Raw genomic sequence first — 15495 nt, forward strand, 5'->3', positions numbered from 1 at the left:
AGAGCTGAGATGCTCTATGCCCCACCAAAAACAGGGGAATAAAAACCCAGGATATTTCAGGGGCGGCAATGAGAACGCAGCATAACTGCAGTATTTTCAGCCAATCCTTTACCGTGTTCTAGAACGTCCATAATCTCACAGAATGTCTTTATGGCCTTGTTTTCAGAATGCGTTTAGCAGTTGAGTAATAATGATGAAACTCGCTGAGACGGCTTCTCCGTGTCATGTTAAAAGAATACAGAGTGTGTGCTGTGATAGTGAGATCATGTCTACAGCAATGCAGGATTTCAGCTACACTCAGCTGGATGGCCTCGTGAATGCTGGTGTTTTACTGTGAAAATATTTGTAGAGAAGTGATGAGCATTTTCAGCGTTAGAATTCTGTTTTATGAAGGGAACATATTCAAGTTGTGACGACAAGTTTGCTCGAAGACTACAGTGGGGTTAGTTTATAGCCTTTAATTTAATACTCCGTTAATGTAGCGGTTGTGTTTCAGTACACATAGTCATGGGTGAAATATGCTTGTACTGACTGGAAACGTCAACAGTCAAAGCTTGGACCAAGATGAATTTACTGGGTAATGTGTTTAGGTGTCCCTTGTGTCCAGATTTTCCAAGGACAGTCCCAGATTTTCTCTCTGCAAACCTGCAACACTAATCTTTTATTATTCTAGAATTCTTCGTCATGATGCACTTTTCTTAACAGGGCTAGTGGGAATAGAATTTGGCATCCAAGTTGAAGCATGCGGTGGCTTTCATGTACCGGGGGAAGGTCCGTTTTCAGTTTCAAAATTTATTTTGGCAAATCCTTTCTTATCATGGATCATATCGTGTAACAGAGAGACAGATTGTGCAGTTATCAGATCACTGTAAGCTAAAGGCTAGCTTATACTGTATAAACTTCTGTTTCTATAGAAGGTTTTTTTTCACGCATACAATTTTTTGTTTTTCCTACAAGTGTCGGATTTGTTAGATCTTGTTCTCTGAATGCCAACAAGCCCTGTGGACATGCCAATGCTCGGACTGTGAATGGATTGCCAAGTGCCATGATTTTTAACTGGGGTTCTGTAAATCGGCAGTAACTTTGGCAGAATGTGAAATGGGTTTTCACTCATCTGGGTTTACAACAGTCTAGAAATCCATCAGAATCATTGTAGTCCTTATTTTTGTTAATCCTAGATATCACATACAGTGTTTTAGCGACAGTTGTGAGCTTCAGGTATTTGTAGGCAGGGCAGTGGCAGAGGGGTATAGGAGAATAGATCATTAGCGCTGGTGCGGTAGTGGGGTACAAATGAGAACAGAGGTTAGTAGCTGGTATGTGGCCAGCAGGGGGGTACCTATATTATATTTATAATTCGTAAAAGAAAATACCAGTCATGGATTTGTAGCCCAGGTTTCAGAGCCGTGTGGCCCCTTTTTCAAGGTGCAAGAATAATCAAACAAATAATGTACAACAAGATATATATATATATATATATATATATATATATATATATATATATATATATATATATATATATACATATATACACACATACAAGCTTCAGAAAATAGGAGTGCGTCCTTGGGTCAGGATGTAGTGCAGCTCTCTCCAAATAAAGCCAGACCTTAGCTTTAATTGTCCCAATCACATGTAGAAAGAAATTGGAGAAAAAGCGCAGATATGAGCAAAGTGTAAAACAAATTTTACTAAAAGTGCAGGCTCACATACATCATAGATAACAGCAAACAGCTTGCCACAGTGATATCCAACACGGTGCACCAACGACTTGAATAGCCGCCAGGGCCTCCTTGGTCAGGAACTCCAAAAGCACAGCGTTGTCAGTTTAGGCCTAAAAATATATATATATATATATATATATATATATATATATATATATATATATATATACACAAGAAAAAAGTGCAGACACTCACTGGACTTGCTTGTAGCTTTTTACTAAGTCACCTTATTTAGTGCATAACAGTGGGTACAGGTTGACGTTTCGGTCCTATGCTGGACCTTTTTTAAGACCCCCTTCCTGCCTTCTCCAGTGTGTAACTAACCCCAGCCTCATGTGGACCTTAAGTAGCAGTAAGTGAGTATGCCAACCACTCCCCCTTGTTAATTACAGGAAGTGAAATATTTAATCTAAAAACATTGATCTCTCATGTGTCCATAGATAATCCCATCCACTAGACACAAACTGCATACTTATTTTACACATGAACATAGTTGTTTATAGGATGGATATTCATACAGGTATATATATTGAGTACTTACTAGTACACATGCTTAGATACCCGCACGCCCAGCCTGCGTTCCACTTACAGGAAGTTGTTATTCCTGTATCACCAATTGGGCAGACACGCCCGCTATGTGCACCAATGACAGGAGCCGTCGCCTCACGCAGCCGGGCAGGCATATCCCCGGGCGTATACAGTGACCTGCAGCGCCCATAATGACGCACACACGTCCCAGCGTGCGTTCCATCGTGCGTCACAGCGTGCGTCCCATCACACGTTACAGCGGAGGTTCCACCTCTAGCCGCTGGACATGTGACACCACAGCCGGCAATCGCTCGGCGGAAGTAATGACGCACACACGTCCCAGCGTGCGTTCCATCGCACGTTACAGCGGAGGTTCCACCTCTAGCCGCTGAATATGTGACACCACAGCCGGCAATCGCTCGGCGGGAATTCATTCCTCAGTCTGTAATATATTGCATGCGTTCCATAGGGTGGAAGTTACCAGACGGGAACTCAATCCTCCGTCTTATACTTTAACTCTTTTGCCCGATCGGATAAGCAAGTTTTATTTATTAACGGCACAATAATATAGGCACATAAATATAGTAAGTCTGGAACATATGGCTGTAGCTAAGTAATGATGTTAAAATATACCTATTACTTATATTGGTCATATAATATCCATCTATCCTAGTTCCCTAATCACCACTTAATGTTAACCATGGTTACATTAGTCAAAATATATACAAGCAATTTATGAAGATACTGCACATTAACCACTGGGCTCCTCACTATACGCAACCCAAGATCCACATATTGAGGCACCCCACAAAAAAATTAAAAACAACAGAATATACATAAATGCAAATACCCCAGACGCAATAGGCATAACCTCTAGTTCACATATCACTATCGTACACTACAGTGTCATATCATTTTGTGCAAAATTACAGGAAAAAAACAGAAAAAAATATAGAAAAAGATTTTTTTAAAAAGAAATCTCTCTTAAAAAGTTGAAGAAAAAGTTTTACAGGAGAAAAACTCAGAATCCTTCCCTCTTATACGTCACAAAAAGACACTTAAGGGATTGACTTCATTCAGCCCTTTCGGCGCTATTGTGTCCAACTTCATAATCCATTTAGCCTCCTTTTTCAAAAGCAAGAGTCCCCGGTCCCCACCTCTTTCGAGGGGTGGCACCCAGTCTATGATCATATAGGTCATTGCTGATACTTGATGTTTCAACTTGAGGAAGTGGGCTGCCACTGGTTTATCAGTTGTTGATGTGGCATATGCTAATCGGATTGAGGACCGATGCTGGTTCATGCGCTCCCTGAAAGTACGTATAGCCACGTATGTAAGTCCGCAAGGGCACTTCAAAATGTATACCACGTGGTCCATAGTGCAGACCAGGTGGTGCCTTATCTGTATTTTCACACCAGAGTGAGGGTGGCAAAACGTGCTTCCAGTGTTGAGGGCCCTGCAGGTAGTGCATTGCAAGCACCTGAAGCAACCCGTTTTCTTTTTCAGCCAATTCTCCTGTCCTCGGTTATAGCGCATATTGGGGCGCATTAGTATGTCCTTGAGATTTTGGCCTCTTTTGGCTCCTATCAATGGTGGTGCATTGGTTACCCCTTTAAAGGCAGGATCGGTTGCCAATATTGGCCAGTGTTTCTTTATTGCGCTGGTGACTTTGTTGTACCCTCTGTCGCACTTCATGACTAGACTATATATATATACCTGAGTGTGTTGTTCGGGTCTCCCGCCGCAGCTTCCTCGGGCATCTGATGATGACGTCACCGGGGGTGGGCTGGCGTCAGGAACCCGAAGGAATCACCTGGACACGTCATACAAAACAGCTGTGATGCACAAGGAACTGACATGACAGCCGAAGCTGTATGAAATAATGCGCAGATCAATACATATACAGACAAACCGCTGGAATAGTGAACGTGAAAACAAAACCGTTAGAATATTGTACATGCTGTAAATGCATGTACACTAAAAAGTAATAAACCTAAATACAAGTGAGTGAGGGTGAGTGAGGGTGAAAGATTATTAAATGACATGAGCCTATGAATCATGCAAAAATCACCGTAAATGTGAAATATATATATATATATATATATATATATATATATATATATATATATATATATATATATATATAGAGCAAACGGGCAGGATGGCACTCCCAAGATTGAGCAATCAGGTTACAAATAAACAGTCAAAACACCAATGGCTAGTGTCAACGTTTTGGGCAAAGATGATGTCATGTCTTGATAAAGGGCTTTGCCCGAAACGTTGACACTAGCCATTGGTGTTTTGACTGTTTATTTGTAACCTGATTGCTCAATCTTGGGAGTGCCATCCTGCCCGTTTGCTACATTCATCCTCTTTTGGATTGGAGAGGCAACCCAAGTCGCTGTCCGTTAAGGTTTGAGTGCCGGGATCTTCTGTACTATATATATATATATATATATATATATATATATATATATATATATATATATATATATATATATATATATATATATATATATATATATATATATATATATATAAATGACACGCCACACAGTGGTGATAGTGTTAAATAGCCGACGTTTCGGATATAACTCCTTTATCAAGACCAACGAATCCAACAATACAAACATGTACAGTGCTTACCTAAATACCGTGTCTACAGACCGCCTCCAGTCACGCCGCACCCCCAGCCGGGAAGCTCCGGTCGCACAGGCACTTCCGGGTATTGCCTGACCTCTCACCCTGCGCACAGGCGTCATGACGTCGGCTACACTCCGGATTTGTCCAGCGTTACCTAGCAACCTGACGCTGCTGGGCGCCTGCTGACGGAAGATCTGTAAAGACAAACAAATACATCACATCAAGTGTACAACATAAACAAAGAGCAAGCATATCGTTACAGGATACAATACATATTAGTACAGGTGTATTATAGGAACATATTATAGGACAGCTGTTCATTTAGACCTTTGGGTTGCATCGTATCCAACTTGTGGATCCAATATGTTTCTAATTGTAATAAACGACGCCCACGGTCACCACCTCTCATATCTGGAGGTACATGGTCTATGATGACATATTTGAGGTTGGCCAACGAATGCCTGGCAATCACAAAATGCCGAGCTACCGGCTGATTGTTCTCTTTATTATTGAGAGCTGCTTTGATGGCGGATCTATGCAAAGCGATCCGCTCACGAAACGTCCTGATGGTCTTACCCACGTAGCACAAGCCACATGGGCATTTGATCAAATATACTACGTGGGTAGTTATACAGGTGACAGGGTGCTTAATTGATATTTGGTATCCAAGGTGGGGATGGTAAAATACTTTAGTATTGGTCAAACCTCCGCACGTAGTGCACCCCAAACACTTGTAACACCCTCCTGCTTTCTTTTGGGTGTTGGGGCCCACACGTTTGGAGATGTCCGTGTTTACCACCCAGTCGCGAATATTGCGGCCACGTTTATAGCAAGACATAAGTGTTGTATTTTTAAGCTTGCTAAGATCTTTGTCTCTTTGAATAACCGGCCAGATTTGCTTTGAGCAGTCTACAATGGTGGTATCTGCTGTATTAAAATCTCTTACCCACCCGAGCCTATCGGACAGATTCTCCCTGGGGGCCGACTTCTGTAGTAGCACACTCCGGGAGGTGCCCTCCACCTTAGACCTGGCAGCTGCCAAAATCTTCGGGGAGTAACCCCTCACTAAAAACTTATCACTCATGGTGTCCAGGTCCCTATATATATATATATTTTGCACCTGCCAATGTGCTTAATGAAATATAGTATAATTTAATACAATATGGAAGCAAACTGTTGACCAACTAACTTTCAGAGCCTTAGAACATTGGCATCTAATGTACCTGCAACCACTTTTGATCCCTACTGCGACTTTCAAATAATGGGGCAGATATATTAAGCCTGGTGAAGAGATAAACTGGAGATAAAGTGGAAGGAGATAACGCACCAGCCAATCAGATCCCAACTGTCATATTTCAAACACAGCTGATTGGCTGGCGCGTTAACTCTTCCAAGTTAGCTCCACTTTATCTCCAGTTTATCTCTAGTTTATCTCTTCTCCAGGCTTAATACATCTGCCCCAATGTCATCTATAAATGAAGGACTCCAAGCACTACCTAGAATCTCCCTGAATTTGTCAGGGGGTTGAGTTTTTAGTTTAGTGGCTCAGACTTAGTGAAACTAACTGTCTTGATTAGTTCAAGTGTCTTCAGGAATCTTTCAAACGAGACTCAAGGTGCCCATACACTGCTGCGATGTCTCGCAGAAGTGTACGGACACCCGATACCCTGCGAGCCGCCCGGGACCTTCCCGGGCAGGGACACATGTGATCCGTCACAATTTGTTGTGATGGATCGCATGCTTCCCGCCTGTCTCACTGCCAGGAGGGAGATCCAAGGACGTGTGGTTGGACGGGCAGCAGGTCCGACCACCTGCTAGGGTCCAATGCGCACAGGACCACGCATCGGACCCAATGGCATGTCGGGGACAGCTGATTTGGTCCAATTTAATGGCCCGACTGGTCGCAATTGGTCGAAATTGGACCAAATCGGCTCAGTGTATGGGGGCCATTAGTTTCTACAAAAAATACAACCCAAAAGCTTAGTTTTTTTTATCTGTTAAGCTGTGTACACACAGTGCAATATCGCTGGCAATATGGACGCTGAGCGACCATATTGCCAGTGATTTGTTTGTGCTGCAGCAATAAATCGCCGGTTGCGCGTTCCCGTTTTCAGCCCCCTAATGGTTGTGGTTTCACTCTGCGGCTCCCCTGACACAGTCCCTTGTTCATCAGTGACCATCTCTGGTCGCTGATGAAAACTGGACACTGAGCAATATATTGCACCATGTGTGCACAGCTTTAAACTCATTTTGTGTTCTAAATGCACATTTAAAGCTTATGGTGTGTACACACTTGTACAATCTGCATGAGATTTTTACTATATAGTCAAAATCTCATCGGGATCGCATGCAGATCGCGTGGGTTTTTAACCCTTGCGATCTCCCGTATCGCAAGCAGAAAGTCTTGGCTGCATAGACTATATAGTCAAAATTGTATGCAGATCGCATGCATGCCATGCGATGCGATCTGATCGCGCCGGGATCGCATCACACGGTACTTGCACCGCGTGTACACACCATTAGTCCTTTTGGGAGGAAAGTGCAATATAAATAATGTTGTCATCCTATAGATTGTAAGCAAGCAAGCAGGGCCTTCCTACCTTTTTCAACTGTCTGGAATAATCTACTTTGTTTTATTACTGTTTCCAGTTGTAAAGCTGAATTTGCTGCTGTATATTAAAATGGTTAATCAAATAAAATATTTTATTATTCTCTCATCCCAGTAAGACACAGCAAAACCTAGTTACTCGCAGGCCGCTACAACACAGGTAAAACGAGTTACTCACATCTCAGTAAGACACGCCGTAGCTAAAAATAAAGTCTATTTACTTCTATGTCAAAACTACCATGTTTCCTGTGGTAGCGCTGTTATGGTGAGCTGTCACTTTACTGTACACTTTAATGCAACAATGCCACTTAATACAAGCAGCACCCTCGGCATGACGTTACCAAGCAGGCTGTAACATCTTGCAGACATGTGAGCACTATTGTTTTACAAGCAATAAATCTACAAAGCGGTTATGTTTAACAGTAAATCATTTGTCCGTATCAGAAATGAATGAAAACCAAGCACAGCTGTAAAAACACATTGTTAAAGAAAAATCTTGAAAAAAACCCACAAATATTGGGAAGTTTTTCTACTGTCACAAAAGACATCTGTTGCATAAAGAGGACGACTGAGCTTTGTACTTGTATGTCCCTAGATGCATTATTGGCACTGATTTTTTTTTTTTTTTGGTTCCGTTCCAACTGATTAAGCTTTTAAATATATTTTTTCCCCATTTTTTCCAGTGTTAATGATTCTTCTATCTGCTTGTAAAGAAATATCCAGATGTGTCCTCCCTTATCGTTGCTGAAGTCACATTAAATCGTTAAATGGCCATTATAGTCATGACTAGTTGTAAATTAGTTTATAGATGTTGGATGCCTTTGCTGAAAAAATCTTATGTGTATCACTGTGTGAATAGGAAGCACAAACAGACTTTGCTGATTAAAATTATATGTGCCAGTTATGTCATGTGTCTGCTGCTGAAATGCTATGTTCGTTTTTTTTTTTCCTGGAAAACACTGTTACATAGCAGTTCAGATGTAGAAACGGCTGCAGTCGCACACATAACATAGTCATGCACCAATTCATTTTATTCTGCAAATTCTGCTTGTGGATCTTATTCACATAGTGATGTCAGTAAGACACATTTTGGGGTAATGAGACTTGGGCTGTGTTTCACGGGAGCTGGTGGCTCTCGTGCCGTGACTCACAGTATAGAGGGTCTAGATGTTTGAATAGTACTACAGGTTGAGTATCCCTTACCCAAATATCCGTTATACAAATTATTCTGAAAACCATAGTTTCCAGAATGTACTTTCTATTTCTGCTGAAAACCTACTGGGGACATGATATTCAACTGGCACTACGGGGGCCATAATATGGAACTTGCACTACTGGGGACATGATATTCAACTGGCACTACTGGGGTCATGATAGGGAACTGGCACTACCGGGGCCATGATAGGGAACTGGCACTACTGGGGCCTTGATATTCAACTGGCACTATGGGGGCCATGATATTCAACTGGCACTATGGGGGCCATGATATTCAACTGGCACTACTGGGGCCATGATATTCAACTGGCACTACTGGGGCCATGATAGGGAACTGGCACTACTGGGGCCATGATAGGGAACTGGCACTACCGGGGCCATGATAGGGAACTGGCACTACCGGGGCCATGATGGGGAACTGGCACTACTGGGGCCATGATAGGGAACTGGCACTACCGGGCCATGATAGGGAACTGGCACTACTGGGGCCATGATAGGGAACTGGCAGTAAATATATGCAAGGATATGATTGCTTGGCATTCAAATGCAATGCCTTATTGTTCAACAAATTGAACCTGATTGACTCGAGATTTATCCTATGTGCAGGAGGTTCAATCTCTTCCAATCTCTTGGTTATACCCAATGGCAAGGGATTGTGGATTGTGTCCTACACATCAGGCACATCAGATTTTGTCAGATAAATTGATTTAAATTGGATCAAATCTCACAAAATCTCACAAGTGTAAAAGCCCCCATACACGGTCCGTTCATCGGATCCGTTCTGTGCTTAAACAGCACACATCGTATCGGATCGCATCCCTTGTGCATGCGCTGCGATCCGATACGATGTTTACCTAGTACAAAAAGTATGTGCAGCAAATACTTTTTGTACCATACTATGTGATGCGCGGGAGCACGCATCGCATAGTACAGAACGGATGCCGGCGAACGGCTCCGTGTATGGGCAGCTTTAGGGGCCCTTAAGATTGTACACAAACTTTGTCTCATGTTTTGAAACCTTGTTTTATGCACAAATAAAATATATTCGTGTGTATTTCATGTGGTTGATGTGTTTATACAGCATAAATGCAAGATACTTCAAAATACATCATTGAAATATTAAAATATCCCGAAATTATATATATATATATATATATATATATATATATATATATATATATATATATATATTCTTATTGATCTTTTCTTCAGGAGAATACTGTGATTACTTTTTAGTTTCTTTTCTTCTGAAGACATTGAGAAAGCTTTTAAAACCTGATGTGACAATGCTTCTCTGAAAAATCTATCATGCCCAATCATGTGGATAATGCAATATCTCCTGTGCTTGGCAGGGTGAATCATGGAGGTGTTAACTATTCAGTATCATCCTGCTGCAGCATCAGCAGAACCGGGGCGGATTAGATTTTTTTTTCCCTTTCTTTATATTTTTCTCATCTGGCAGCTACATAAGTACACAGTAAAATTCTGAGGGGGGAAAAAAAATATTTCTGTAACCTCTGAATCATCATAATCTGCAGTGGGATACTTTACCAGCGAAGAGTAGCGCCTGGATATATGAGTTTCTTTTCCTTCGGAATGACAAATTTAATTGCTTCGCAGAGCACAAATATAGAGGAAGTAATCGATCCGGAGGGGCTACTCAGGAGCTCATTGTGACAGGCCAAACCGTGATTAATAGACAGCTTTCAGGTGTGTCTCTATTCCCACTATCCATTTATTTTCCCAGTTGGATGTTCTTATTTTTTTTATTCTGTAAAGTGGCATTATACAAAAACAATCCAGGAGGTAGGTGTGAGCATGAATCCTTTTGTAAAGGCTGTTACACACGGGTGCTAAAAAATCAATCTATAAAAACAATCTAAATTAAAAACTTATCCAAAATCCATTAATGTCTCCCACTTTAAACAGACAATATTAACATTTTTGAGTGCCGACATCTGTGAGAGATGTGCAAAATATTTGTATCGCTCACATTCGTTATATAAATTCAAATAAAAAATGTTGTGTAAAAAAAAGATTGTATTTCCTATACAAGGTAAATATTACTGGTCATTATGTTGAATAAAAATGTTTGCTTGGCAATTTTCACACCTATTTTGACAAATTCACTTAGCACTCAAAGACCAGTATTCAATGCTCTGGCGAGCACAGGGGCAGCGCTTTAGCCTGCGCTCGCCGGGCTTTCGTTGACATTTTGAATCGCTGCCTGCCCCGCCGTGCATCGTATTAAACGCCTCAGGCGCTTGCTGCCACTGACGGTGAAAGTACCCCAATACGGCAACACGGCGGTGACAGGCATTATGGCGAGTGGCCGGCGCTGCACAGCCAGGAGGGTGACATGGCGGCTGCAGAGGGGGAACGGAGAGCAGCAGGAAACAAATATTCAATGCATCGAGGGCCGGGGGCAGTCTGCGCTGAACTGGTCATACTCCGTGCTTATGTAATGAGCGGGACCCAGCCCAGTGAATATTAATGAGCGGGTCCCTGTTCCCCCTGCATACGTCACGAAAAAAACAATAATAATTAAAAACATTTTTATGTGATGCATGTTTTTTAATAAAAGTAGTAACACCTTTCAAATAATAATCTGATTTTTGGACATCAAAAAATTAATAGAAAACACTTATTTTAAAAGTACACATTACAGTTCTCCTAAAAAATGTCGAATTCAAAATGATGAAATTCGGTGAAAATCACGATGAAAGCAGTTCTCCAATTTAGCATTGAATACACTTTCGGCCAATTACGGTCAAAACCCCATTGAAATACACCAGCGAATTGCAGCGACTATGAAACGGAGAATTGGCCGGCATTCACTGTTCGCTTTCGGCGAACAGTAAACATTGAATACAGCGAATATCATTTTCAGAGAAAAAATTCATCTTTTTGCTGAAATCAGCCCAGTTTACCGAAAAAAGTGGTGAATTAAGAGCATTGAATACTGGCCAAAGGGTTAAGAGGTGTTCCGAATTCATATAAGCAACGAGATTTCAGACTGAAGCTACACTTAAAGCTGAAATCCGTTATTAGGCTGAACCTTTCTTAATTCTGATTGGCGTTTTAAATTAAGCAGCAATCATGCTGAAATCCTATTGGTTCTATGAAATTAGACTTTATTACCCAACTTCCTATTTGTATTTTCAAGGCATCCTTACAGTATCGTGTACTTTTATGGCTCCAATTTATAAAAAACACAAACATATACCCCAAATATACAAACAGAATTTTTGTAATGAATAATGCACCGTATCAAAGTTTTATATGTGAATCCTAGAACTTAAAAAAGGGCAAATTAATCACTTAAAATCACAAAACATATTTCTAAGGCTTTCCCCCAATGTTTGGTTTCCCCCTAGAAAATGAACTGCCTGTGAGGTGGCACAGTTAGAGTTTTCTATATATGACCTGGTCACCCCCATAACCTATGTTATTGATCTTTGTGTACTATTAAAATTAAGCATTAACTACTCTACCTATTCTTATGTGTTTCCCAAATGTGGTCCTCAAGGCACCCCAACAGTTGAGGTTTTAAGGATATCCATGCTTGGGGTGCCTTGGTTACCATGTTTAAGAACCCCTGTAGGACTGCAGATAAGCATAAACCGTGTGACTCAGCATTACAGTATGCAAAGTGGCACAGGACTGCCGCTACAGCAAGCTGAATGCAGAAAAAGGTTGCATCTTCCCACAGACTTGTATAGAATCTTCACACAGACTTGCGTTGAACAGCGCGGTGGAACCTTTATCTGTGTGTGTGTGTGTGCTATAGTTGGCTTTAATAAGTTCTGATACTTTAATCTTAAAAATGTATGTTGTCATAAAGAGGTCTGTTCACCTTGTTTTACTGGGAAAATAGTTACGTAACCGATATAAAATGATAAAAGAGTGAATTATTGGTGATTTTTATTTAATCTTTATCGTAGTTGACATTTCTAACTTTCAGAATAAACCGCTAACAGGAGCAAAGACTTATAAAACCTGACTCATGACTCAGGACAGGTCTAAGTGTCACTGCTCTAGAAAGAGCCAAACGTCTGCCCGGCAGACACATAACTTTTAATATCGTGTTTATTTCCTTTAAAATGATCCTCTCCTGTATTCTTTTTCATAATCCCTGTCCGTAAACAGTCACAGGAGCAGGCTATATATGTCTGTCAAGTTGACATTAGAGAACAGCTTGTTCTGTTTTATTGCTTTATTAGTTTCACTACTGTCTGTAAACGGCTAAGCTGCAGCCACATTATGTGGGTTATTCAGCTTGGCTCGGAAGGGGACAAATTCAGCCCCATTCTGATGGGGGGGGGGGGGTCTGCGCTTGCGCGTATTTGCACCTATACAGACTCCCTGTGGGAATGCCTTCGGCGAGTATCACGATGCTATCACCAGCTTTTTATGGGCGTGCTCAAGAAAACACTGGGCGTTCCCCTGTGAACTCAGGCGTTTCATTCGCTGCTCAGGGTGGGCGGCTGTCGTCATATGAAGTCAGCACCCGCCCGTGTTCGGTGGATAGCGGAAATAAGAGTTTTCACTGGCTTTTATATCGGAAGGGGAGAGAAATCATACATTGGTCGGTGACCATCGAATGATTTCTCTTCACTTTGGCTGCATGCGAGGGGTTTTGTTCTCGGACACATCCCCTCTCATTTTACTGACTGGATGTGGGCGGTGCTGACAGCAGGCATTGAGTGGGGCGGTCGGTGGCGTTGAGCCACTCTCTAAGCAGCGAAAGAACGCTGCTTGGCAAGCGACTCTGAATCAGGCCCTATGTGCCGGTGTTGGCTTTGTTACTGCCGTCCTTATTTACCAAATCTTCAAACCACTGCTCCGTTTATCAAGTTAACAAGTATTACTTTAAGATTGAATAAGTCATACCTGATAGGTTGTCGGAGTCTTAATTTCATGCTGGTGACCCCCAGTGCCACAATCGTCTGCTCCCTTGAGAGTAACTTCATGTTTCATTTCTATCCAGGAACAAACTCTGGCTCTTCGCAAAGAGGGCATCGGCGTTGTCTTGGATTCTGAGCTGCCTCATCTCATCGGCATTGATGACGATCTTCTAAGCACCGGAATTATATTGTACCACTTGAAGGTAAAAATGGCATCTTTCCTCCTGGCAAATTGACAGAAAAGACTGTAAACATTTTTTCATATTGCATTTTATTAGTTTTATTCTTTATTTAATCTTTCGTTCTTATGTTTGTCCTCTTTCTTTCTTCTTTTGTTACCTAAAATAAATCTTTAGCGCTTTGTATTTAACCTCTTTATCATTGAAAATTCTAACAGAGCTGCTGCACATAATAATACAGGCACAACAAACGATCTTTCCCCAAATGTTGACATTGACCTTGTCAACAGTCACCCCGTTATGAATGTATACCAAAATATACCACATTGAGGAAATGATTGATCATAAAAAAATGTTCATTGGTGGTGTAATGGTGTGTTATCTTTTGGCCATCCATTACTTACAGTAGTTAGAGCAACATGGAGTCAGTCATACATATGATAAGGTGCCACAAGCTATTATTCTGTAGAACTCAATGTTACTCGCTCGTCATGCCTTATCACAAGGTGTCTAGCACATCACACAAAAGCCTTACAATGCAAATATTCTTGTAGAAGCATAGCTTCTAGCACCAGATCTATTGACAAATCTGTCAAAATTGAGGAATAAGGGGGACCACATGTGTCTGCAACATTTAATTTGGCTTTGCTAAGTCTTGATTTAAAAAATGATCGCAATAGCAGCATGCCTGAGACAGCAACTAAAACCGAGGCCTTCTCATCCCTTATACAAACACACATCTGTTTGCCTGCAATTCCTATGGTGAGGATTAATCCTTCACTCTATTTTTATGGGCTAATGCTGGTTTTACACTTTTTAGTAGACAATTGAAGGAAAAAAATATGCGCGCTTCAAAGCAGCCCAAACATTTATATAGAGGTGTCCACCTTTCACCACATGACATATCCAACACAAAAGGTAAGTTAAATCTATCTGGTGCTCTTCACATCAATCCTTTAATGTTGTATTCCACAGCAGTTATTCCTCCTTCCACTGGCGGTTTAGACCATGTAAAAGCTAGGAATACATATTCATAGTGTACTACAGCTTTAAATATGACAAAACAAACAAGTACTGGCAATAAAACACAGAATAAAATCACAAATATAACAAAACTAGCAGGTCAGGGCTGTCCTAATGAAATGATGTGGTGGGTAATTACCGAATAAATTCAGAACTGCAGAACTAGCCAAACAGTCCTGAAATGTGCATGGGGTATGTGAGGTATCCCAGACACTCCGTCATGTTCCACTCCAATGCTGTTCAGTCTTCGCTCACCACTTCCATGGGCGCCGGCTGCTCTGCCCGTGAAGTCAGTTATTAGTTTACTATAGCGACGTGGGTTTGTATATCGGTTTGGCTTCTGATCTACCTCCGCTCTCCATTGACGCAATGTCACTTCCTGTCCCAGACTCCGGTGAAAAAGACACGGATATCCATGTTGTAATTTATCATTTCAATCAGTATTTAGAGCCATTATTATTTCGGTCTCCCACAGTCCTTTAATCAACTTTTGTTTAATTTTTTTTTTTTTACTTTCAATCTTTCCCCCTGGCGAAACTTTAAAGGGGAAGATCCATAAGTAGAATAAATAATTCTAAAATAAAAAATAGAAACAATGTCAACATTAAAAACACTGAAAAACATCAGTCTATAAAAACCACTTAATCTCAAAGTCATAGTTTAACCCT

The 15495-nt window shown here is 41.2% G+C and overlaps 1 protein-coding gene across 4 annotated transcripts in view; it reads left to right on the top strand.

Annotated features, from left to right (window-relative positions):
- KIF16B (kinesin family member 16B) overlaps positions 1 to 15495 on the top strand; it is a 296722-nt gene that overhangs the window by 88644 nt on the left and 192583 nt on the right. For all 4 annotated transcript variants that reach the window (XM_083175821.1, XM_083175822.1, XM_083175819.1 and 1 more), the window contains exon 13: positions 13709 to 13828. In XM_083175821.1, coding sequence (XP_083031947.1) covers positions 13709 to 13828 — 120 coding nt within the window. The remainder of the gene's footprint in view (positions 1 to 13708; positions 13829 to 15495) is intronic.

This window comes from Crinia signifera, chromosome 3, assembly GCF_055691185.1.
Source record: "Crinia signifera chromosome 3, ASM5569118v1, whole genome shotgun sequence".
In the NCBI taxonomy this organism is placed as follows: Eukaryota; Metazoa; Chordata; class Amphibia; order Anura; family Myobatrachidae; genus Crinia; species Crinia signifera.